Raw genomic sequence first — 18,492 nt, 5'->3', positions numbered from 1 at the left:
ATAGTAAAAATGGCTGCGCTGAGAGTACCGTTCGAGGCTACTTTCAGCCTTCGATGGTTTCTGCAAGGAAACTGTATTTCGGTACTGTACTATCTCTTGATATCCTACCCAAGTAGTAGTTCCATTTTCAAAGTTCTTTCCGATCATCCCTTCATATGTCTGATCCTGTTTGCTCTTCTTAATTTCACGTATTGTTGGCTCTACTACCGGACGTGGTTTACGCGGCAGGTAAGTCCCATATGTGTAAAAATATGTTGTTATACAAAATAAGCTAGCTATCCGTAGGCCTATCCATAAGGCTGTTATTACTGTAGTAAAAGGACCTCTAGAGGTTCTAAGTATAAAGTGCATGGATGGCCACCGATGGTGGAGTATGGGCGGTTCGTTCGTTCATCATCAATGCAGTATTTTTTCCAAAAGTTTACTTAAAATATAAAATTACACAACATGTGAAGATACATGTACTGTGTCTGTAGTTGAACAGGACGATGTAAAGTTAGTTTTCAATTTAACTTTTATAGATTAACTCTTAAATTAGAACTGGTCTATGTAAATTAAAAGAATCTGCCTGCGCTGCGGCTGCGCTGTGCGCCGCTGCCTTCCCTTAGTTTTACCGTTATTCAATTGAACTTGCTTGGCCTTGGCTTGGCCTTGCACTGAAATTTACTTCCCTTGTTGGCTAACGTTAGGCCTTCTTTGCCTTGCCATGACTTTCAGGACGTCATTTGCACTTGGCACTGATACGATGACATTGAAGAACTGTACTTTGATTTTCAGCTCCTGACTCCAGTTCTAAAGTAGATTGTGCAGCGAGACTGCAGGATAGTGCAGGCAGTGCACGCGCCGCAATCTCTCACAAAGGGTGATTTTTGGTTTTGAGCGACGACTTGAAAGTCGATGTCATTGGCACTCTCTCACAACTGATTTGGTTCAAATTCATGTATTTATTGCAAATAAGCTATTTAGTAATCCTTAGTAAAGTTTACCCTGGTATATTCTGTAATTTTGGTGGAATTTGGGTCTCGGGGATTTGAGATTTTTACATGGATACGAAAGTAAATTTGCGCCAACTTTATGTACTGGTAGTCTAGTCTGCCTACCTGCCTTCCCTTCCTTGCCTTGGGACGTTGCTTTTTGGCACTGGCATGCGGTGTATAATTCATTTTTTTTTCTTTTTTTTTAACAACCACATGCTTGTGAAGTTGTATACTAATTTCTGTGCTGTAACACTGATGAGCTATTGTTACATACATCACAGTGGCAATGTGTGTGGCTCTCTCAGTGAGAGAGCCACGCCACACATTGCCACTGTGACGTAATGTTTACTGTGACGTAATGTGACTGTACATAGTGTATCCATACAGCTTGACTCTGAGTGGAGAAGCTGGATACAGCCACATCAACATGTGTGCATCACGCACCTCCATCATTCATAAAGAAAATAATGCTATATTTCTTACGTTTTAGACAACTTAATTTTCTGACAGTGGTTTTCACTCCATTCTACTGTAACTGTTTTTTTCATATACATGATTGTAGATTTGAGATCAATCGCAACACTTCAATCATGGGGCCTTGATACATGTTGGACTGTACTAGTGTAGCAATGTATCCTTGGTTAATCGTGTATGCACGTGCATACATTTTATGTGTTATAGTGCATGCATCAATGTCATGAAAGATGTAAATCATGTCCTGACAAAGGTGTGTTTATAATGTTGTACTCCCCATTGAATTTTCAAAAGTAACAAAAAAAAAGAAACAATAAATATCCATCTACAGCAAATATTTCATGATGAAAATTAGTGATCTTGAGTCCAAGGTAAATGGAAAGGGTCAAGCGTTGAGATTTGGGTTGACCTCCCAACCATTTTGGATTTGGAGGAAAGAATCTGAATTTTGACCATTCCCAGCCCTTGTTTCCTATTTTTTTTTGTTGATAATTTTACTATACACTCCTATGGGAACTGCTCTTTCTTTCCTTCTTTTGAGCCAAATCTTCCATGTTTTTCAGTCAGAAAGGTTGGGAGATCTGGGTTAGGGTTTTCCTAGTACAGGTTAATAAACAAAGTAATTCTGAGTCATAGGGTTTGCGTTGAGGCATGGCTTTTACTCAAGGTTTATTGACCGATTCGGGTTCGTTGAGGGCAGCAGACATTTTATGGCACTGGGCGCAGCCATGAGCTCAAATTGCGGTGTCTCAGCCGACCCCCCCCCTGCTCTCCCCCACCCCCCGGGCAACATGTTTATCGCGCACTTGTAACAAAGGTACATACGCGCACTAAGCAAGCATTCGCGCGCTCAGTACGAGACACCCATTGGCTAAAGCAACCATGCATCAGTTTTTCATTCTGCACGCGTGCTAATGTAGGGAGAGGGGTGGGGAGTGGGAAGGAGGGGGTCGGCTGAGACACCGCGTAATGGCGCTGCCCATGCCAAAAATACACATAGCGCGTCACAGAATCGGTCAATATGTGACCCTGCATCACAAAACCGACAAAAAGTCGCACTCCCTGATTTTATGTGAGGACTCATAATAGGTGAAACGGGTCAATCTTGAGTTTTTCATGTTTTCTTAAAGAGCAATTCTTCTGGGATCATAAAACAAATGGGAAATTGTGTTTTTAGCAATTTTTCTCGAACACTTTCATTTCAAATCTAAACCCTTTACACACTCTTCACTTTCAACTCTAATAACTTTTGAAAGGATGATGCTACTGCTTTGAAAGTTGTCATTAGTCATAGGTAGAATGTGTCAATAGAGCATGCTGAAATTCAGCCTAATCTGTTAATCCTTTCATTACTGTTGCTATGGAGTTTTACATACTTTTTTTTTTCCCATTCAATGTACAGAGCACGGCTTGGAATGCTTAAGTGCTTGAATAGACCCTATACATAAGAGCATCTTTTCTAAACATTCAATTTTCCAGAGTGTGTGCTTTCTTTCTGATATTTAGACTTGTCAGGAGAGTCCACTTGAATTTAGTCATACATTATTTTAAAGCTTAAAGTCTGCTCCCCAAGTCTGGAGACTTTTTGTTGGTTTTGTGGTGGAGGGTCACATACATTGTACAGTCAGCCTTGCCTACATTATATGTCGAATCTACATGGACTGAATAAATGGCTTTGACTTAGAGAAAATTATACTTATGAGGTAGAGAAAATTATACTTATGAGGGATTAAAATTGAGAGAATATAGAGAGGAGAGGACATGAAAAGACCTTCGAGTTAGGCAATTATTTGGCTATTCAAAGCATGGTCGACTGTATTTAGTTTAGCCTACGTTCAAAGTAGGAAGATTTTTAAGGTTCTCTAACCCTGAAATATATGCTGGTAGTGCTTCATGTGTTTCTTTATTCCTAGGATATTGTCCTTGTACCAACCATGCTGTAGTATGATGGAATAGGTCATAAAAAGTTCAGTTTGAATGAGGGTACATCTCATTTATGTGTTTCCTACTCAACAGATAACTACCAATATAGACAGAAGTGACTATTGTTAGATAAAAGATTAGCAAACTTATAGTAAGTTGAAATTTTCTGGGTATGAGCATGTAAAAAGCATGTAAATCGCTGACAAGGCTAGTGGAACTCGGTTCAGCAGACAAAATCCAACACTGGGCCCAACGCCAGCTACTGCAACTACGTCATACTTTTGAGGCCAACCTGCTAACAACGACTGATTTCAAGTTTTGGGATTATTGCCTGTGCTAGTGTTGAGTTAGCACTTAAACCAACATTTAGCAGCAATTGAAATTACCCACTGTAGTAATAAATGACTATGTGATTGTTTATGATGTTATCGTCTGACATCTCTTTTATGACATCAAAGGTCAATTTCACTCCATTTTTCAGTGTAGATGTCTATTTATCCAAGGATCCAATGATGGTCATTAGTAATGATCCTTAGCATGAACATAAAGTAAGACTTTTTAAGGAAAATAAAAAGCAAAAGCTTTGTTTGACAATGTACTTGTGAGTGATACTAGTACACTGTTGTTGGCAACACAGATGTGTCATGTGATTGCTCACTCTTTAACAGCTTTTAGTACCAGAGTTGCTATTTTGGTAAAAGCTATGACATGGGGTTCATTCAGCACAGCTACCATGTCTATCACTCTTCTGCAAGCAGAGGTGCACATTTTTATGGGCAGGAACTATCACAGATCTGGTGTCAGTCCTTTGTGTTATTCATATACAGTGGCTTCGATATTGTCACGTTTGCAAGTCAATCCTTATCCTAATAATATTCACCTTGCTTTCATGAGCAGTGGTGACAACACACATGCGTTATTTCCTTCAATTATTTTTAGTTCCAGCCCTGCAATAATAATCTGCTTGTGATTTACACTTGTATGCAATTGTGTAAACATCGATGTACCAGAAAATGCTTTCTCCACAAACTTAGCAGTTCTTTTGCAAATACATATATGTACCTCCCAATTTGTGATGAGTGGGGTCAGGCAGATAATCAACATTGTCCAAAAAAATGTGTGAAGACATAAAATAATAGTTTGTGAAGGAGAACACAATTTGGATAGTAGCACACTTTATGTGTAGTTTGTGTGTATCCATTTGTTCGTTTTTCTTGACAGATGAGGAAGTACAACGTGTACCAACAGAGGAAATGACCAAATTTCACCCTCAGTATTTAGCCAACAATTAAAATGGAGTCCTGAAATGCCTTTGTATGGTTGAATCCATCTGAAGTCACATTTTCAATCTTCTAAATTAATTACACCAGAGGCAACTGGCCATAGTTTTTCAGTATACACATGTAGAACTTTCAAAGTTTGTATTTAACTGGATGCAGGTGATCAAATAAATACGTGAATCAAAGTACAGCCCTACAGGAAGATTGTACGAGTAGGTGCACTTTCTGAGCGGCAACTTCAATGAAGGCCGTAATGGATTACTGGTGGATGAGATTGTTGCAGACTTTGCTCATTTGTCGGCTTTCAACTTAAGTTTTGTACTCTTTCCGCGCAAGGCTGCTATGTCATTTCAAGCATTTTCTTGCTTCTTAGCAACATCAGAACTGTTAGTCATCAGAATTGACAAATAAGGACACTGGTTTTGTTCATGTCATGATTTTTTTTTTTAGTGTGTGACAAGTACAAAGTATGTCTACTGAGTGAACTTACAAGTAATTTGAAATCATTATAAACTTGTTTTACACAGAACAATATTATGTATATATGAATGCTTGTAGTAAAATTAAGAAATACCATGTATTCTTTGTGAATATGGACTGATGGAAACATTGATTTATATTTTCTTCAAGTTTTTCATTAGCTTTCCATTATATTGAGTTTCTATTTAGGACCTGAATTGACTTCGTTGGGTTTTAAGAGAAACAAAATTGTTGACCAGAAAAAAAAAAAAGATTTAAAAGGGATTACTTAACAAGCATGCAAGTCTTTGAAAAGCACATCTTCACCACATACATGTACAGAAGGTGTCGTAATAGCATCTGTTCGTGCTTTCAGAATTACATTGAACTATTTCATGTGCATATTTTAAGGATGGTTAAACGTATTCCTGATCTAAAATCACACCTGCAGATTTAAAGCATCTTTTGTGTGATTGGATGTAAACATACACTTGTAGCTTTGCCCATATGCTCACATTCTGTTTTTGCAGAGCTTTATGTTTATCCTTGTTGACATCTGATATTGTGAAACCTGTGCCATTATTCAGAGGCCTGTTTTCAGTTTGGGTTTTCTCTTCTTTTTTTCCCCTTTTGGCAGGTTGCCTTCCAGGGTTGTCTGCTCGGGGTCCTGTCTGGAATCGGACTCATCATCGGGCTCTCCTCCAACACCTTCCACCCGTTCGGCTGGTACCTCATCATCCTCAGCTTCTTCCACTTCTCCGAGTTCTTCTCCACCTGCATCTACAACTATGAGAGTCTCTCCCTGGACTCCTACCTCCTCAACCACAGCATCGCCTACCACGTGGCCGCTCTCGCCAGCTGGCTGGAATTCTTCGCCGAGCTCTACTTCTTCCCAGGTATATATTTTCCCCACACGCAGTTATCCTTTGAACTTGATCCTGTGTTGTGAATGAAGGGAATTTGGTTTGTGTGTGTGTGTATGTGTGTTGTTTTTGCTGTTGTTGCTGTTGTTGTGTGTGTATTTGTTGTTGTTGGTGTTGTTGCAGAGAGAGTATAATTGTAGAGGCTATCTATATATCTTCTTACTGTTACATATAACTTTCTGAAATATTTAGTATTATGTGCTCATTTGGTATTATTACGCTCAGTTTCACTATGAACTCAAGATCTATGAAAAAGAAGGAAGTTCATGGTTGTGAGATTATGATGTTCGAGCAAATACCCAATGCTGCACTTTTCTTTCATTTTGTCTTGGTCTTATTCGTATTTCATGTGGCCTCCAGATAGGCAAGTTATATGAATGAAGAGAATTCATTGTTATGTCATTATTGCTATAATTTTTTAAAGCATTTTTTGTTATTGTTGTAGTTGTTGCAGAGAGTGTATAGGTATTGAGGTTTTCTTTTTTACTGTTTACATGTACAAGTATACATGTACTCTTAAATGTAATAAGATCCTGTGTTTCATCTGTATTATTGTGAACTCTGACTATCCAGCCATCTTCTTAGATGGAAATGAACAAACAAACAAACAAACTGGTAGTGCTGCAGCCATTGGCAGTGAGATCGTTATAACAATAGGTGACTCAGGTTCAAATCCCAGACTAGTTCCTTCTTTTTCACTTGGTATACATAATTATACAGATCAAGCTCACAAGCTGATTTCAGAGAACATCTCTATTGTTCTTTTGTTTTGTTTTGTGTTTTGTTTTGTTTTTACCGAGTCATTGGAAGTTGTAGGGTAATAAATTTAGTTTGCATTGTACATCATCTTGTAATAATGATATGGTGTGCAAGCGCTTGTAAGCATTCACAGAGGTCAAGATTTGGTGGAAGTTCTCATTAGACTTGTTATTTCCTGTGGATTACTGTATACGCTGTTATTTTCGCGTACAGATATTTTCGCGAATGAGGAGGTCACAGACATTTGGACACAGAGGCCTTCATAAGCGCACTATTACCTTAGCGCATGGTGACATTTTCACGTGTTGTTAAATTCGCAGTCCACCTGTGATACGCGAAATTCACGAAAATTAAACCCTCACGAAAATAACAGCTTATACAGTACCAATATAGTGAAATTTTAAGTACAGATACACTGTATATTTTGTTTATAGCTTTATATGTACATGCCCGGGCATAAGAAAAAAATTTAGTGACCATGCGAGTTTGTATTTGTTTTATTAAATATCAGGACTGAAATCCCTGTGGTACATCAGTGTACTTGGCTGCGTGCTGTGTGTTGCCGGTGAGTTCATGCGCAAGCTGGCCATGCTGACCGCCGGCAGGAGCTTCAACCATTACATCCAGACCACCAAGGCCGACGACCATGAGTTGGTCACCCATGGAGTGTACTCCTGGTCACGACATCCATCATACGTTGGTTGGTTCTACTGGAGTCTGGGAACACAGGTACCCTCTCTTTCTTCCATGCTTTTCATTCATCACATTTTACTGATTACTGATAGAATTATTCTAGTAGGTGCTCTGCCTGGGGTTTGTACAGAGTCAGGTGAACTCATATGTTGTCTTCATTAATGCTTCAAAGTCCAGTGACTGGCCAGTAAACTGTTTCTGTAATGTATTCAAATTCTATGCATGCTTTGTTCACAAACGATTGCCTCAACAACCACATGAGATGTGCACGTGTACATGGTATTGGTACGCACTACAGAGTATCGACATGAACAAGGTGCGTGACAATACTGTACTCTACAATCACAAATTTCACCACTCAAAAATTGAAGTCCAAATTCATGAAAATTTTGACTCACTAAATATTTGGCTATACAGTACACTTAATGACAGCACACTTTTGGTTTCCTCTACAGCTCATTCTATGTAATCCCCTGTGTCTGGTGGCCTACACGGTGACCTCGTGGCGCTTCTTCAATGAGCGAGTCGAGGACGAGGAGATCACGTTGGTTGCCTTCTTCGGCCAGCGCTATGTGGAATACCAGCAGCGAGTGGGCACCGGGCTTCCTTTCATCAAGGGGTACAAGTTATGACCACGGCATTGTCAATGGATGGGACCATGCGGACGGAACTCCTGCCGTGCTCCTTCACAAGCTTCCATCGCTAAAATGTGTACATTGTGCGTTAGCTGCTGACCCATAGAACCCCCGGCTAGTGACCTGCCAGACGTGCAACTTCCATACAAAGCTTGAAAGTTCCCAGTGAATATTGAGCAGGATATGACAAAATTGTAGAAAATAGAGAAAATTTGCAAGATATCCATCATGATACAACAGCCTGTTGCATATACAAATGTGTACTGTGGGAGGCTGTGATACTTGACAATCGTCTTCTTTTTTTTTCAATCTATGTATCATATTTTTCCATGAAATGTGGGTATTGGATGTACTGAGTTTGTTATTTCAATTATTGAGAGTCAAAACCAGTGTCAAAATGATGGCTAGGTATATGAAAATTTTCCCTGTGCTTACAAGGAAACAAGGAACAGAACTGTGGATGTAAACGTTCCAGAAATTATATGCATTCATAATGTAATGGTTTGATATCTGTGTAAGACAAACACATTTGACAGGGTTTGTTTTCTATTATCTGCTTATCATATTTTCTTTTGAATGAAAATCAGGCATACTTTCTGTTCTGATAAAGCAAATTTTATAATTATTTTGTTGCATAGTCTTGCATTGTGGATACTGCTGAGAGGCACACAGAAATATGCATGTCACGATTGTAAAGACATGCTGAGTGGAAAATACAATGTATGTTTTTACTGGTGTTGACATGAGGGGTTTGTAGTCTTTGAAAATGCTCATACGTGGTTGCATGCCGCAGAACCACCAGACAGTCACACTCATGAATTCTGAGTAAACTGCATAATTCTCAAATTAACCTATCACAAAAGTAGAGTCATGCCACTCATGTAACATCCATTTGATAACAACTGCTTTGTCACACAACGGGAAATTGATTAAGTAAACTTGCTCATTGTGTATTCTCTTAAATTCAAATTAAATATTTATTAAGAGTTTTCTACATTGAACATATCACAAATTCACCCAGACTGTCTTAACTGAATTGTGCAAATGAATCCATTATTGATGTGGTGCTGCGTGTAAAATGTACCGAGTCCTGCTGGGAAAACAAAAACAACAACAACAACAAGAAGCAGATCTAGGATTCATCTAACATGTGCTTACATTGGTTTTCTCACCCAAACCTGTTAATTGCATCAATTTCGTCTCATTTTATTTTATTAATTTTGTTACATTTTTTTGCTGGTTTCACATTTAGTGTTCTGTCTTGTGTGTTCCTTTCCACTTATTTATTTGTATACAGTCATTGAACCCAACTTGTTCTTCCTGTTTAAATAGGAATCAACATCGTGATTATAACTATGGAACCACCTGGAAGAGGAATTAACCTTGACAAACAGCTGTGAAAGATGCCAAGCTAATCACTGCTGTTTAGTTTGTTTGTTTGTTTGTTTGTTTTTCATTTCAACTGTAATTGTCTCATATGACAATTTATTTGGAGAATGAGGCAGTTTGGATGAGGTAGCAGTTGGAAGCGTTGCCATGGAAACAATCCAAGAGAAGACAGTTTTAATGTTGGAGTAAATAGGAGAAGTGCGATGGTGCAATAATCTTCTCTCAAGTATTGTTGAATGCCTTTTTTTTTTTGGTCATTACAATTATATGACCCTGTGATTTCTTACAGCTTTGTCTTTACTGCGTTTCATCAAATTGCTGAAAATGTTTTAAGTGATGTCACTGCTAAAAGAGGTGGTAGGAATCTACATCATTACGCACGAGGTAGTTATGTCATATACAGTGTACGCAGGAATTTGAAGCAGTCAGTTTTACTTGGTTATGTATTATGCCTCTTGTATATACTTGTTTACTTATTTTTGATGTATAAACAGAGAAAGTATGTGCCTTTTATGTATTTTACGTATTAATGAGCATTACATTGACTTTTACAGCAAGATTTATCTTGCAACCAAAGGTTTTATTTAATTGGAGGCAATAGCTGCTGCATGAGGTGTTGAATTTTCTTCAAAAATATTGCAAGGTGCTCTTGAATTGGTTGCAAAGTTGCGTCAAAATCATATTTATTGCTTGGAATTCAGTCATCACATTGTCTATGTGATAAATTTCTTAACTTATAAGTCTTTTTTATATTTCTTTGAACCAAACTATCTGTTCGAAGGTTTGATATAAAGTGCAACTATGCCCTTTCACAGATTAATATGTATATCAAAATGCATGTGTATTTACTTAAAATGTAACCTTATGGTGATTTTGAGCCATGAAGTGGTAATACAGAAGTACACTTGTATTAGTATGAATGGGGGACAGATGCTGTTTTATGCTTATCAGTAGGTTGTATGTAACTTGTAATATTGTATTGGAGGCAGAGTTCATGAATTTCACTGCCAGCAGATTTGCCAGACCTTAACAAAATAAACATACAGATTTTAGATTGAGCACTGGCAAATAAACAAAAACAAAAATAGGCACACTGATTATGTGACTGAATTTTGTCTATGGCAGCAGACAATGTTCCACTTTCAAATTAATGAATTCTGGCATTGACTTTTTGTTTGTTTGTTTTTTATTGCAACCAATTGACAAAGTGCACTGATTATTCAGTTTTAGTAGTAGCCGTGATAGAAAAAATGAGAAAATGATAATGATAGTGGGCATACGTATACATACCTGGGTTGGACTCGAACCTGTGATCTCCTGATCGCTGAACAGGCAAGGTATTCACTGGACTACTGGTGCTTATTTACGTCGCTTACAGACATTTTGTCAATCAATTGAAATGTTACACTGTTCTTATGTTGGCAAAACAGTACAGATGATAATAATGGAGGACCAAATTTTGTTTCTTTTTTTTTTTATTGCCATGTTTATGAATGCATACAACTAGGAATGATTAATCTTTAGCTACAAAGTACAATCAGTTCCAGAATATGAGTTTGTAGGAAAAGAACTGAAGATGAAAATCATGGCCACAATTAAAAATAATATACAATGTAGAGGTAGTACTATGTAGTCCGACAGCAACTTCTGCCATTATCACTCCAAAAGAATGCCATCTTCAGATGAATTTCCAGAGGGGTTAAATAGTTAGAAAGAAAAAAGGTCTTTGCTCACAAATGTTTCCTCTTTTCTTGTTCAAGTTTTTGTGGTCTATTCTTATAGCCCCCCCCCCTTTTTTTTTTTCACATGCTTATTTTACAAAATGAAAAACAGGGTTCATTTTGTGACTGGTAAACTTTCATTATTTAGATTGGAGAGAAAAGCTAAATTGCTATTTTACTGTGGTGATTTGTTTGATCTTTGTAAAATTGTTTCGGCAAATGTGCATTTCTGGTTAATGTTTTTCTTTTTGATTGTACATTGGATAATACAAGTTTTTTTTTGATGGGTTGATATTAGCAATAACATTGAGCAAGATTTCATAATCGCTGCAGAGTATGTATGACACAGCAAACCCCCGACATATGCTAGTAGAGCAGATATGTCACCAAGAAATAAGGTATCCTGATGAACTTGGCTATTTGCTATAAGGTTCTCTTATTAGCATGCTTTCACTGTTGTATTGTTTTTAATTTATAGTTATAATTTGTAATATTTGTTTTGAATACTATAAAGTTGGTTTCTTGTTGCCATCTGTTCTTATTTTTTTTTTTGCTCAAAACAAATTCTAAAAATCATTTGTTTGGACAATGTTATGGGAGAAAACTTGTGATTTTGTTGTTTATTTTTGCTGATTAAGAATCGTGCCATGTGCACAGGATGCCATTATGCTCTTATGAGGCTCAGATTACTACGCTTGGCAATTAAAAAGTTTTCTTATGCTTTTAAATGGGCTACTGTAGATCCATATGGTAAAGTGTCCCATATGTTGTGATTAATGATATTTACAAAAACAAAAATAACAGATTAGCATAAACCTCAGTGAGGGAGAAAAAAAGATGACTCAGTGTCATTGTGGATTTGAGCAGGAGGTACTTGTTCATGAGCATTTCATTCCCAAATGTGGCAGGTGTAAAATTCCATTCTAATTTGTCTTTCTTATCTCAATCTTATTTATTCAAGTTTTTCTTTTGTATTAATACTTTCTTTAATGTGAACTTGAAAAAAAAAAGCATTGATGAAACAGTGTTATGAATAGATGGCATTTCATCTCAATTCTCAGAATGATTTGGATACAAGCAAGCTGTAGAAAAATATCTTGTCCTTCACAGCTGCCCTCACATACATTGTAACCATGTAAAATAATAGCAGAATATAAAAAAGCATTGAATCTACCGGGAACATTGTTCATGTACATTTGTTTTCATGTATGTTTTCATGTGCATGTATACCAGTACACCAGTGTGTGTGTGTGTGTGTGTATGTGTGTGTGTGTTTGAGTGTGGGTGTGTGTGTGAGTGTGAGTGTGTGTGTGTGTGTGTGTGTGTGTGTGTGTGTGTGTGTGTGTGTGTGTGTTTGTGTGTGTGTGTGTGTGTTTGTGTGTGTGTGTGTGTGTGTGTGTGTGTGTGTTTTATTCATTTATTGAAAAGTAAAATTCTTTGATCAGCAGAACATGAGTTGAAAGGACTGGTTTCCTATTGCCAAGCATTATAAATTCACGCATCTGATACTAACTGTAGGACCTGAATGAAAATGCACACTTTCTCATACTGTAAATATACTGTTATCTACACCATCAGCCCATAATGATGGTCACAACACTTTTGTATAAGTTGACCATGTATCAATATTCAGGTCCAAAGTACTGGCTTCTCCTTCGTTCACATGACAATGTTCCAATAATGCGCATAATTCAAGAAGTGACATTATCATCATTTACATCAAGATCACTCCAAAGAATACATCATCTTGAAACTGAGAAAGTGTTTATTAAAATCACACGTATATCTGCCAACACTGCTCAGGACAAGTGTTGGAAAAAAACACTGTAGTACAAAGTGTAGGACACAAGGACCACACATTGATATAAATTATTGTTTTTATATCAAGTATTCAGATAATTGACAATTATTGCATGGAAAATTTCAATTAAACATGTACACCGAGTCTCATCTACAGAAAGTGAAATGAATAACTTGAGCACCTCTGAAGGACATTTTCAGATAACCAACTGATGTCACATATCACTGGATGTCTTGAAGATATAAATAGATGATTATCGGTAAATTCCCCAGTATTCAAACATTTAACATCATGCTCTTGGACACTTCACTTCAAAACATGAATACATATCATCAATATTGGCACACTACCATGGCAACATACTTTCTGTCACTCTTCAAAAACCTACTTTGTACCTCAACACCTCCAGACCAGCAATGTGTTCCACATTTCATTTGATTTGCTTAAAAAGTCTAAAAGTGAATACAATGTACTTCTTTTGCCACATGTTGTTACCATGGCAATGCCCCACCCCTTCATATCTTTGGCTGGAGAACAGAAAACCAAAAGGCTTCAACTTCACATTCAGCGAACTCTACATAAGGTTTTCTTCTTCTTTTTTTTTCATTTCATTTCCAGAGAAGTGAAGAAATACAATTCCTCTTCCCATTGTGCTGTTTTGTCTACACATGGCTAAATCATTTTAACTTGGAGGAACATTAAACAGGTGGTTTTGAAATGAAACACATAATTTGAAAGCCTTAGACTTTGATTTCCTTCTGTGTGGGTGGTCAAGTTTTTGTTTTTTGCACTTCCAGGTTCATATAAAAATTCATTACGTGGTCTTGTGACCTTTATGCACAAATGACAAAGCTTAAAGGCATACAATCGTGGCGAGTGGTTTGTGCACCACGGAGACGAACGCAATACGCTGCCTCCCCCATTCTGTCTCAAATGTAGTGACCCCGAATGAGAATAGCGCTGGCTCAATGGGTCAGCGAACAACACTCTAGACTACAAGAGTTCTGTGCTACAAATCTCCTGACCCAAAATGGCTGTCCGAGCGAGCCACGAGAGCTTCCGAATGGACGCACATTCTCAGTGCGTATGCGCATGAAGAGAGGCCAAAAGAGCCACGCGTCTTCTGGCCTCTCTCCTCCAATCACCGCAGCTCACGGTCACAATGTTTGTGTATGATGTGTACACACACACGCACATACACACACGTGTCTCAGTGGCAGCGTTGCCCCACACGTTTATGGATATAGCACCGAGTTTGGCATTGTGCAATTGCATGCACAAACTTCGGTCGTTCGGAGTTTACGTACCATTACGGATGACGATCGTCTGCCTTTAAGTCAGCATTCAATCATTTAAAATGTGACGGCAAAATTACGAGACAGAGATCTGAATCCACACCATAAAATTTACTGCAAAAGGGCCAAAATCTACAAAGATAATTCAAATCTAGCTATAAATTATGCAAATTTTGATTGTGTATTTGCAACTGACACTTTGTGTACACAGATGCCAAATAATGAATACACACACACACACACACACGAACACACACACACACACACACACACACACACACACACACATACACCAATGGGCAAGGTTAGGCTATTTCATTACTACCTGCAGTCACTGGATTAAGTTTAAGTAATGAATTTCATTTGAACCACCTTTGTGACTTTGGGCCAACAGTTCTATTGCACTGGCAAGATAGTTAAACATTCGAAAAAAAGAGAAAGAAAAATGCATTTTTCCTGGCAGACTACCTCCTAATCACTAGTGTACTTGTATAGTGGGCTAACATATTCACCAGTTCTGGACAATCAAAGATCAAGTGTCCTTGATTTATGGCAGAAGATCTGAAGAATATCAGACATAAGTTCTGAATGCTGAAACTCTGACTGGTTTGCAGCCAAGTTACTGTAAAACATGATATATATTCGCGGCACAAAATTTTCGCGAATTGGAGCCGACGGCCTTTTTTGTGGCAAGAAATTTTCGCGATTAGCCACTTGCGTTCAATGCTTATAGTGTAGATAAGAAATTTCGCATGCATTCTAATTTCGCGAATCTTGGCGATCGCGAAATTCGCAAAATTAAAATGCATGCGAACATTCCTTGTTTTACAGTAATTGGATTTTTCTTTTTTTTTCAAAATTTGATTCTAGATTCTTTAGGTGATACAATATATGGGTTAGTTAACTATCATTCAGCAATCAGATAAACATATCTGGCAGTATTGTGATAGTGGACTATTTTGTTATTCACTTATTTGTTATTGCTTATCTGCTTGCCATTTTTATTTGCAATTATTGTTCTCCCATGGGAAAACATTATTTCTGTGAAAACAAGTGGCATATGTTTGACAGAAAAAGGACATAATTTGGGCAATTGACAGAATTAATTTTCATATTCTCCGCAGTGCAAAAAACTTGCTAACTAATGAGTTGAATGGCAATGGATTTCAGGAAGCTGTGTATTAGCAGGACTCTTGTAGTCAGGAATCGACAGAACATCCTAGCAACAAGGTTTGAAGTGGAAGTTTAAGCCCTGTAAAGAAGTCCCCAGGAACATAATCCAGGAATTCAGATCCTTCAAGCAAGAGACCCAGGCATCTAGCGCAAGTATCACAATGTCACCTTCCACGTATTCTTGCCAACTATTACCTCAGAACAAAGCAACTTAGTTCTATCACTTCTGGTTCTAGAGAAGCAGATTTTTCTAGTCCTTAACTTCGAGGGTCATCTGAACAAACTGACATCCTATTTCCACATGGATGCTACCTGCCAAGTTAGGTGAAAATCTGTTCAGAGGGAATCTAGATGTTTACATACGCCAGATGCCTCCCCACGATAAAGTTTGCAAAGATGGATCTTTCATGTCCACTTCACACGATATCAGGGAGTACATACTTGGACCCTTCTACATGTACGTGAATTACATACATTACATTGCCATTTCACTTTACAAGACAACAAACCAGGAAAATACACATTAGAGGTGCTCTGAAGTGGAAACACTCACATTATAGAAGTTTCAACCAAATTATTGCAATCCCACATTACCAAAGAAACATCCCTCCAAAACACAAACTAACAAACCCCAACTTTTAGCCTGCTTCTGTATGTCTAAAAAGTGCTCAGTGATGTTAGATTACCTTAAGTAGAGAGACACATATCTTTTCTTTTCAATTCTAGTTTACAATTTACAGTCTGCAACTGCAATTACTGGACTGTGTTGTGTTAAACAGAAAGACAAACTATACAGGGTGTCTTTGCACTGACATCACACGGATTTGCATCATGATTAGGTCAAATCTAGAGAGTTTCAAAATGGTTAAGCAAGGAGAACTCTAACTGTTAATGGTAAATAATCAAGCAAATGAGACATTTTCACTATTTGGTTTCAACGTTATCTGAAATACATGGCTAATTCAAACAGACCACTATAAAGGTCAAAATACCTCACAAATAACAGATTCCTTTAATCAAATAAAGAGCAGCCAGAATTAAAACAAACAATATTGATGGGAAAGTGTTATGGTAAAAATCCACAACTTTCAGCCTTAATACAATACATTGTATAAATATAGTGCCCTTAGGTAAAATAGTATATCTACATCTTCACTTCACATAATCTTGTACATTTCTCAACATGCAATAAATATCTGTCTCGAAATTCATTTGTTCCAATTCAAGGTGGATAAGAAATTCAGAGATGTATTCTAAGTACAGAAAACTATTAAATCAATTATGATCCTGAGAGACAGTAGGATTCGCCTTTTCTTTGAATTTCTTGCGATTTCTCACTCTCCACACCACGTTTTCAGTCTCTTCTACAATAGCCTTCCTCTGCTTCTCTCCTTCATCACATCCATTCAGGCGGGGTCCCGACGAAGCATCCTCCGAGGTCGTCACGGTGACGCTCAGAACCGATCGCTTCATCTCTGGATCCCTGCGTTTCATCACAATTGTTTCAGGCTCCAGCTTACTGTCCGTGGTGGGCAGCGACACACCGTCCACCTGCCTTTGGGTCTGATCGGTCAAGTCCTCGCTCATGCTGAACCGCTTCACACGCGAGCTGATGGACACGCCGCTCCGCTTGTTGCCATTGACGATGCTTACATCACACTTTGTCCCAAGACAATCCCCATTCTCAGCCCCTCCACCAAGTTCTCCTGATGCCACCGCCCCTGTTCTGCACTCACCAGACAAGATCTTACTCTCATCGCAATGAGTTCTGACCTCGCTCTGTCCAGCACCGGAGCACTTCGGGCCTTTCTCTGCACTGGAGTTGTTGCCATGACTACACTGCTGGGCAACATCCAGTCCAATCTTTGCACCAGCCACCCCGTCCTCCTCACAATGGTTTATCTTGGTTTGTTCCAGCAGAATCGCATCCATCACAATCTGTTTGGCACGGAGTCTCTCCAAGTCCTGCTGCTCGTCCTGATTCTGCGACGGATAACTGCGCCCCTTGCTCTCGTCTCCGGCCTTCTCGTTACATGATTGGTTGCTACGGTTACCCGCAACATCCGGCACTGCCCGACTACACTTACTATTATGATCCAGCGTGGAGCTAAGCACCAGTTGAGTCACTTGTTTTAGGTTGTCTTCCATTATCTTAGCATCCTCTACACTTAGTATCTTTCTCTCATCTTCATCGGTGGACGAACTCTCTGGTTTAGACCTTAAATGACAAACGAAAAAGATGAATCACACTTTGCGCACAGAACAAAATAAAGTAGCTAATCCACCATTCAAGAAAGCTAACACCATTGAAAAAAAGCTTATGATCATGATTGAAACATAGAAAGAGAACAATTATACTTCGAGAAAGAAAATCCACACACATGACAGTGACATCAAAAACTGCTGACCATAGAGACTAAAAAACAGAATAGCTTTGTCATAGATCATTCCAAGACAGGAGTCTTTTCATTTGACTGATGAAAATTTTAGGGACACCATGGGGGGGGGGGGGGGGAGGGAGGGACAACATGTACATTTTGTACTAGCTATAACTATGAAAAAAGGAAAAAAGGAATAACAATATTTTTCATCTGTACGACAGCAAATCATGAGAAACCTACATCACTAATGACATGTTTTACCTGGTGGTATATTTCAGCAATTCTTGTTGCAAATTTGTGTCGTAGGCAACTTTATCTCAACAATGACTTTTTAAAAGCATTTTCCAAAGAGAGGAACCAACTAGGACAACATGAAGGAAGTGGGGGAGAAGGGTGCGTTATTACTAAACTTTGCAAAGTCCTGAGGAGAGATTCACACGTACCATGCTTATGGGACAAGCCTTGTAGGTAGTGGAATGTCATTCATGGAATGTTAGAGCTGGGCCGCAACTTGGGAGTGTTAGCCACATCAAAAGCATCTGTCCTCACACTACAGTCACACACAGGCACAGTACGGCGAATTTAAGTGGAATGGGTGCGAAATGTCCC

General features: G+C 38.4%; 2 protein-coding genes across 2 annotated transcripts; one reads left to right on the top strand and one right to left on the bottom strand.

Moving 5' to 3' along the window:
• LOC139721108 (protein-S-isoprenylcysteine O-methyltransferase-like) lies at positions 1-8,865 on the top strand. The gene is made up of 4 exons (XM_071632440.1): positions 1-228; positions 5,751-6,009; positions 7,307-7,524; positions 7,944-8,865. The coding sequence occupies exons 1-4, from the start codon at positions 10-12 to the stop codon at positions 8,118-8,120; spliced, it is 873 nt and encodes a 290-aa protein (XP_071488541.1). The 5' UTR covers positions 1-9; the 3' UTR covers positions 8,121-8,865.
• A 7,912-nt stretch (positions 8,866-16,777) lies between these two features.
• On the bottom strand, positions 16,778-18,466 carry LOC139721288 (uncharacterized). Its single transcript, XM_071632613.1, has 2 exons — positions 18,327-18,466; positions 16,778-17,720 (listed from the first exon to the last, which is right to left on the bottom strand). Exon 2 carries the CDS (start codon positions 17,648-17,650, stop codon positions 16,778-16,780), a length of 873 nt encoding a protein of 290 aa, XP_071488714.1. The 5' UTR covers positions 17,651-17,720; positions 18,327-18,466.
• Positions 18,467-18,492: the final 26 nt, after the last annotated feature.

This window comes from Diadema antillarum, unplaced genomic scaffold (genome assembly GCF_040938485.1).
Source record: "Diadema antillarum isolate AM-2024a unplaced genomic scaffold, OU_Dant_1.0 scf00000013, whole genome shotgun sequence".
Taxonomy (NCBI): Eukaryota; Metazoa; Echinodermata; class Echinoidea; order Diadematoida; family Diadematidae; genus Diadema; species Diadema antillarum.
This window is presented reverse-complemented; position numbering and strand designations above follow the sequence as displayed.

Bases quoted from the DNA above. Each gene is read 5' to 3' on its own strand.
- LOC139721108 (XM_071632440.1), top strand. From the start codon at position 10: ATGGCTGCGCTGAGAGTACCGTTCGAGGCTACTTTCAGCCTTCGATGG. The intron at 229-5,750 runs GTAAGTCCCATA...CCCTTTTGGCAG, and splicing joins GGACGTGGTTTACGCGGCAG to GTTGCCTTCCAGGGTTGTCT. The intron at 7,525-7,943 runs GTACCCTCTCTT...TTTCCTCTACAG, and splicing joins ACTGGAGTCTGGGAACACAG to CTCATTCTATGTAATCCCCT.
- LOC139721288 (XM_071632613.1), bottom strand. From the start codon at position 17,650: ATGGAAGACAACCTAAAACAAGTGACTCAACTGGTGCTTAGCTCCACG.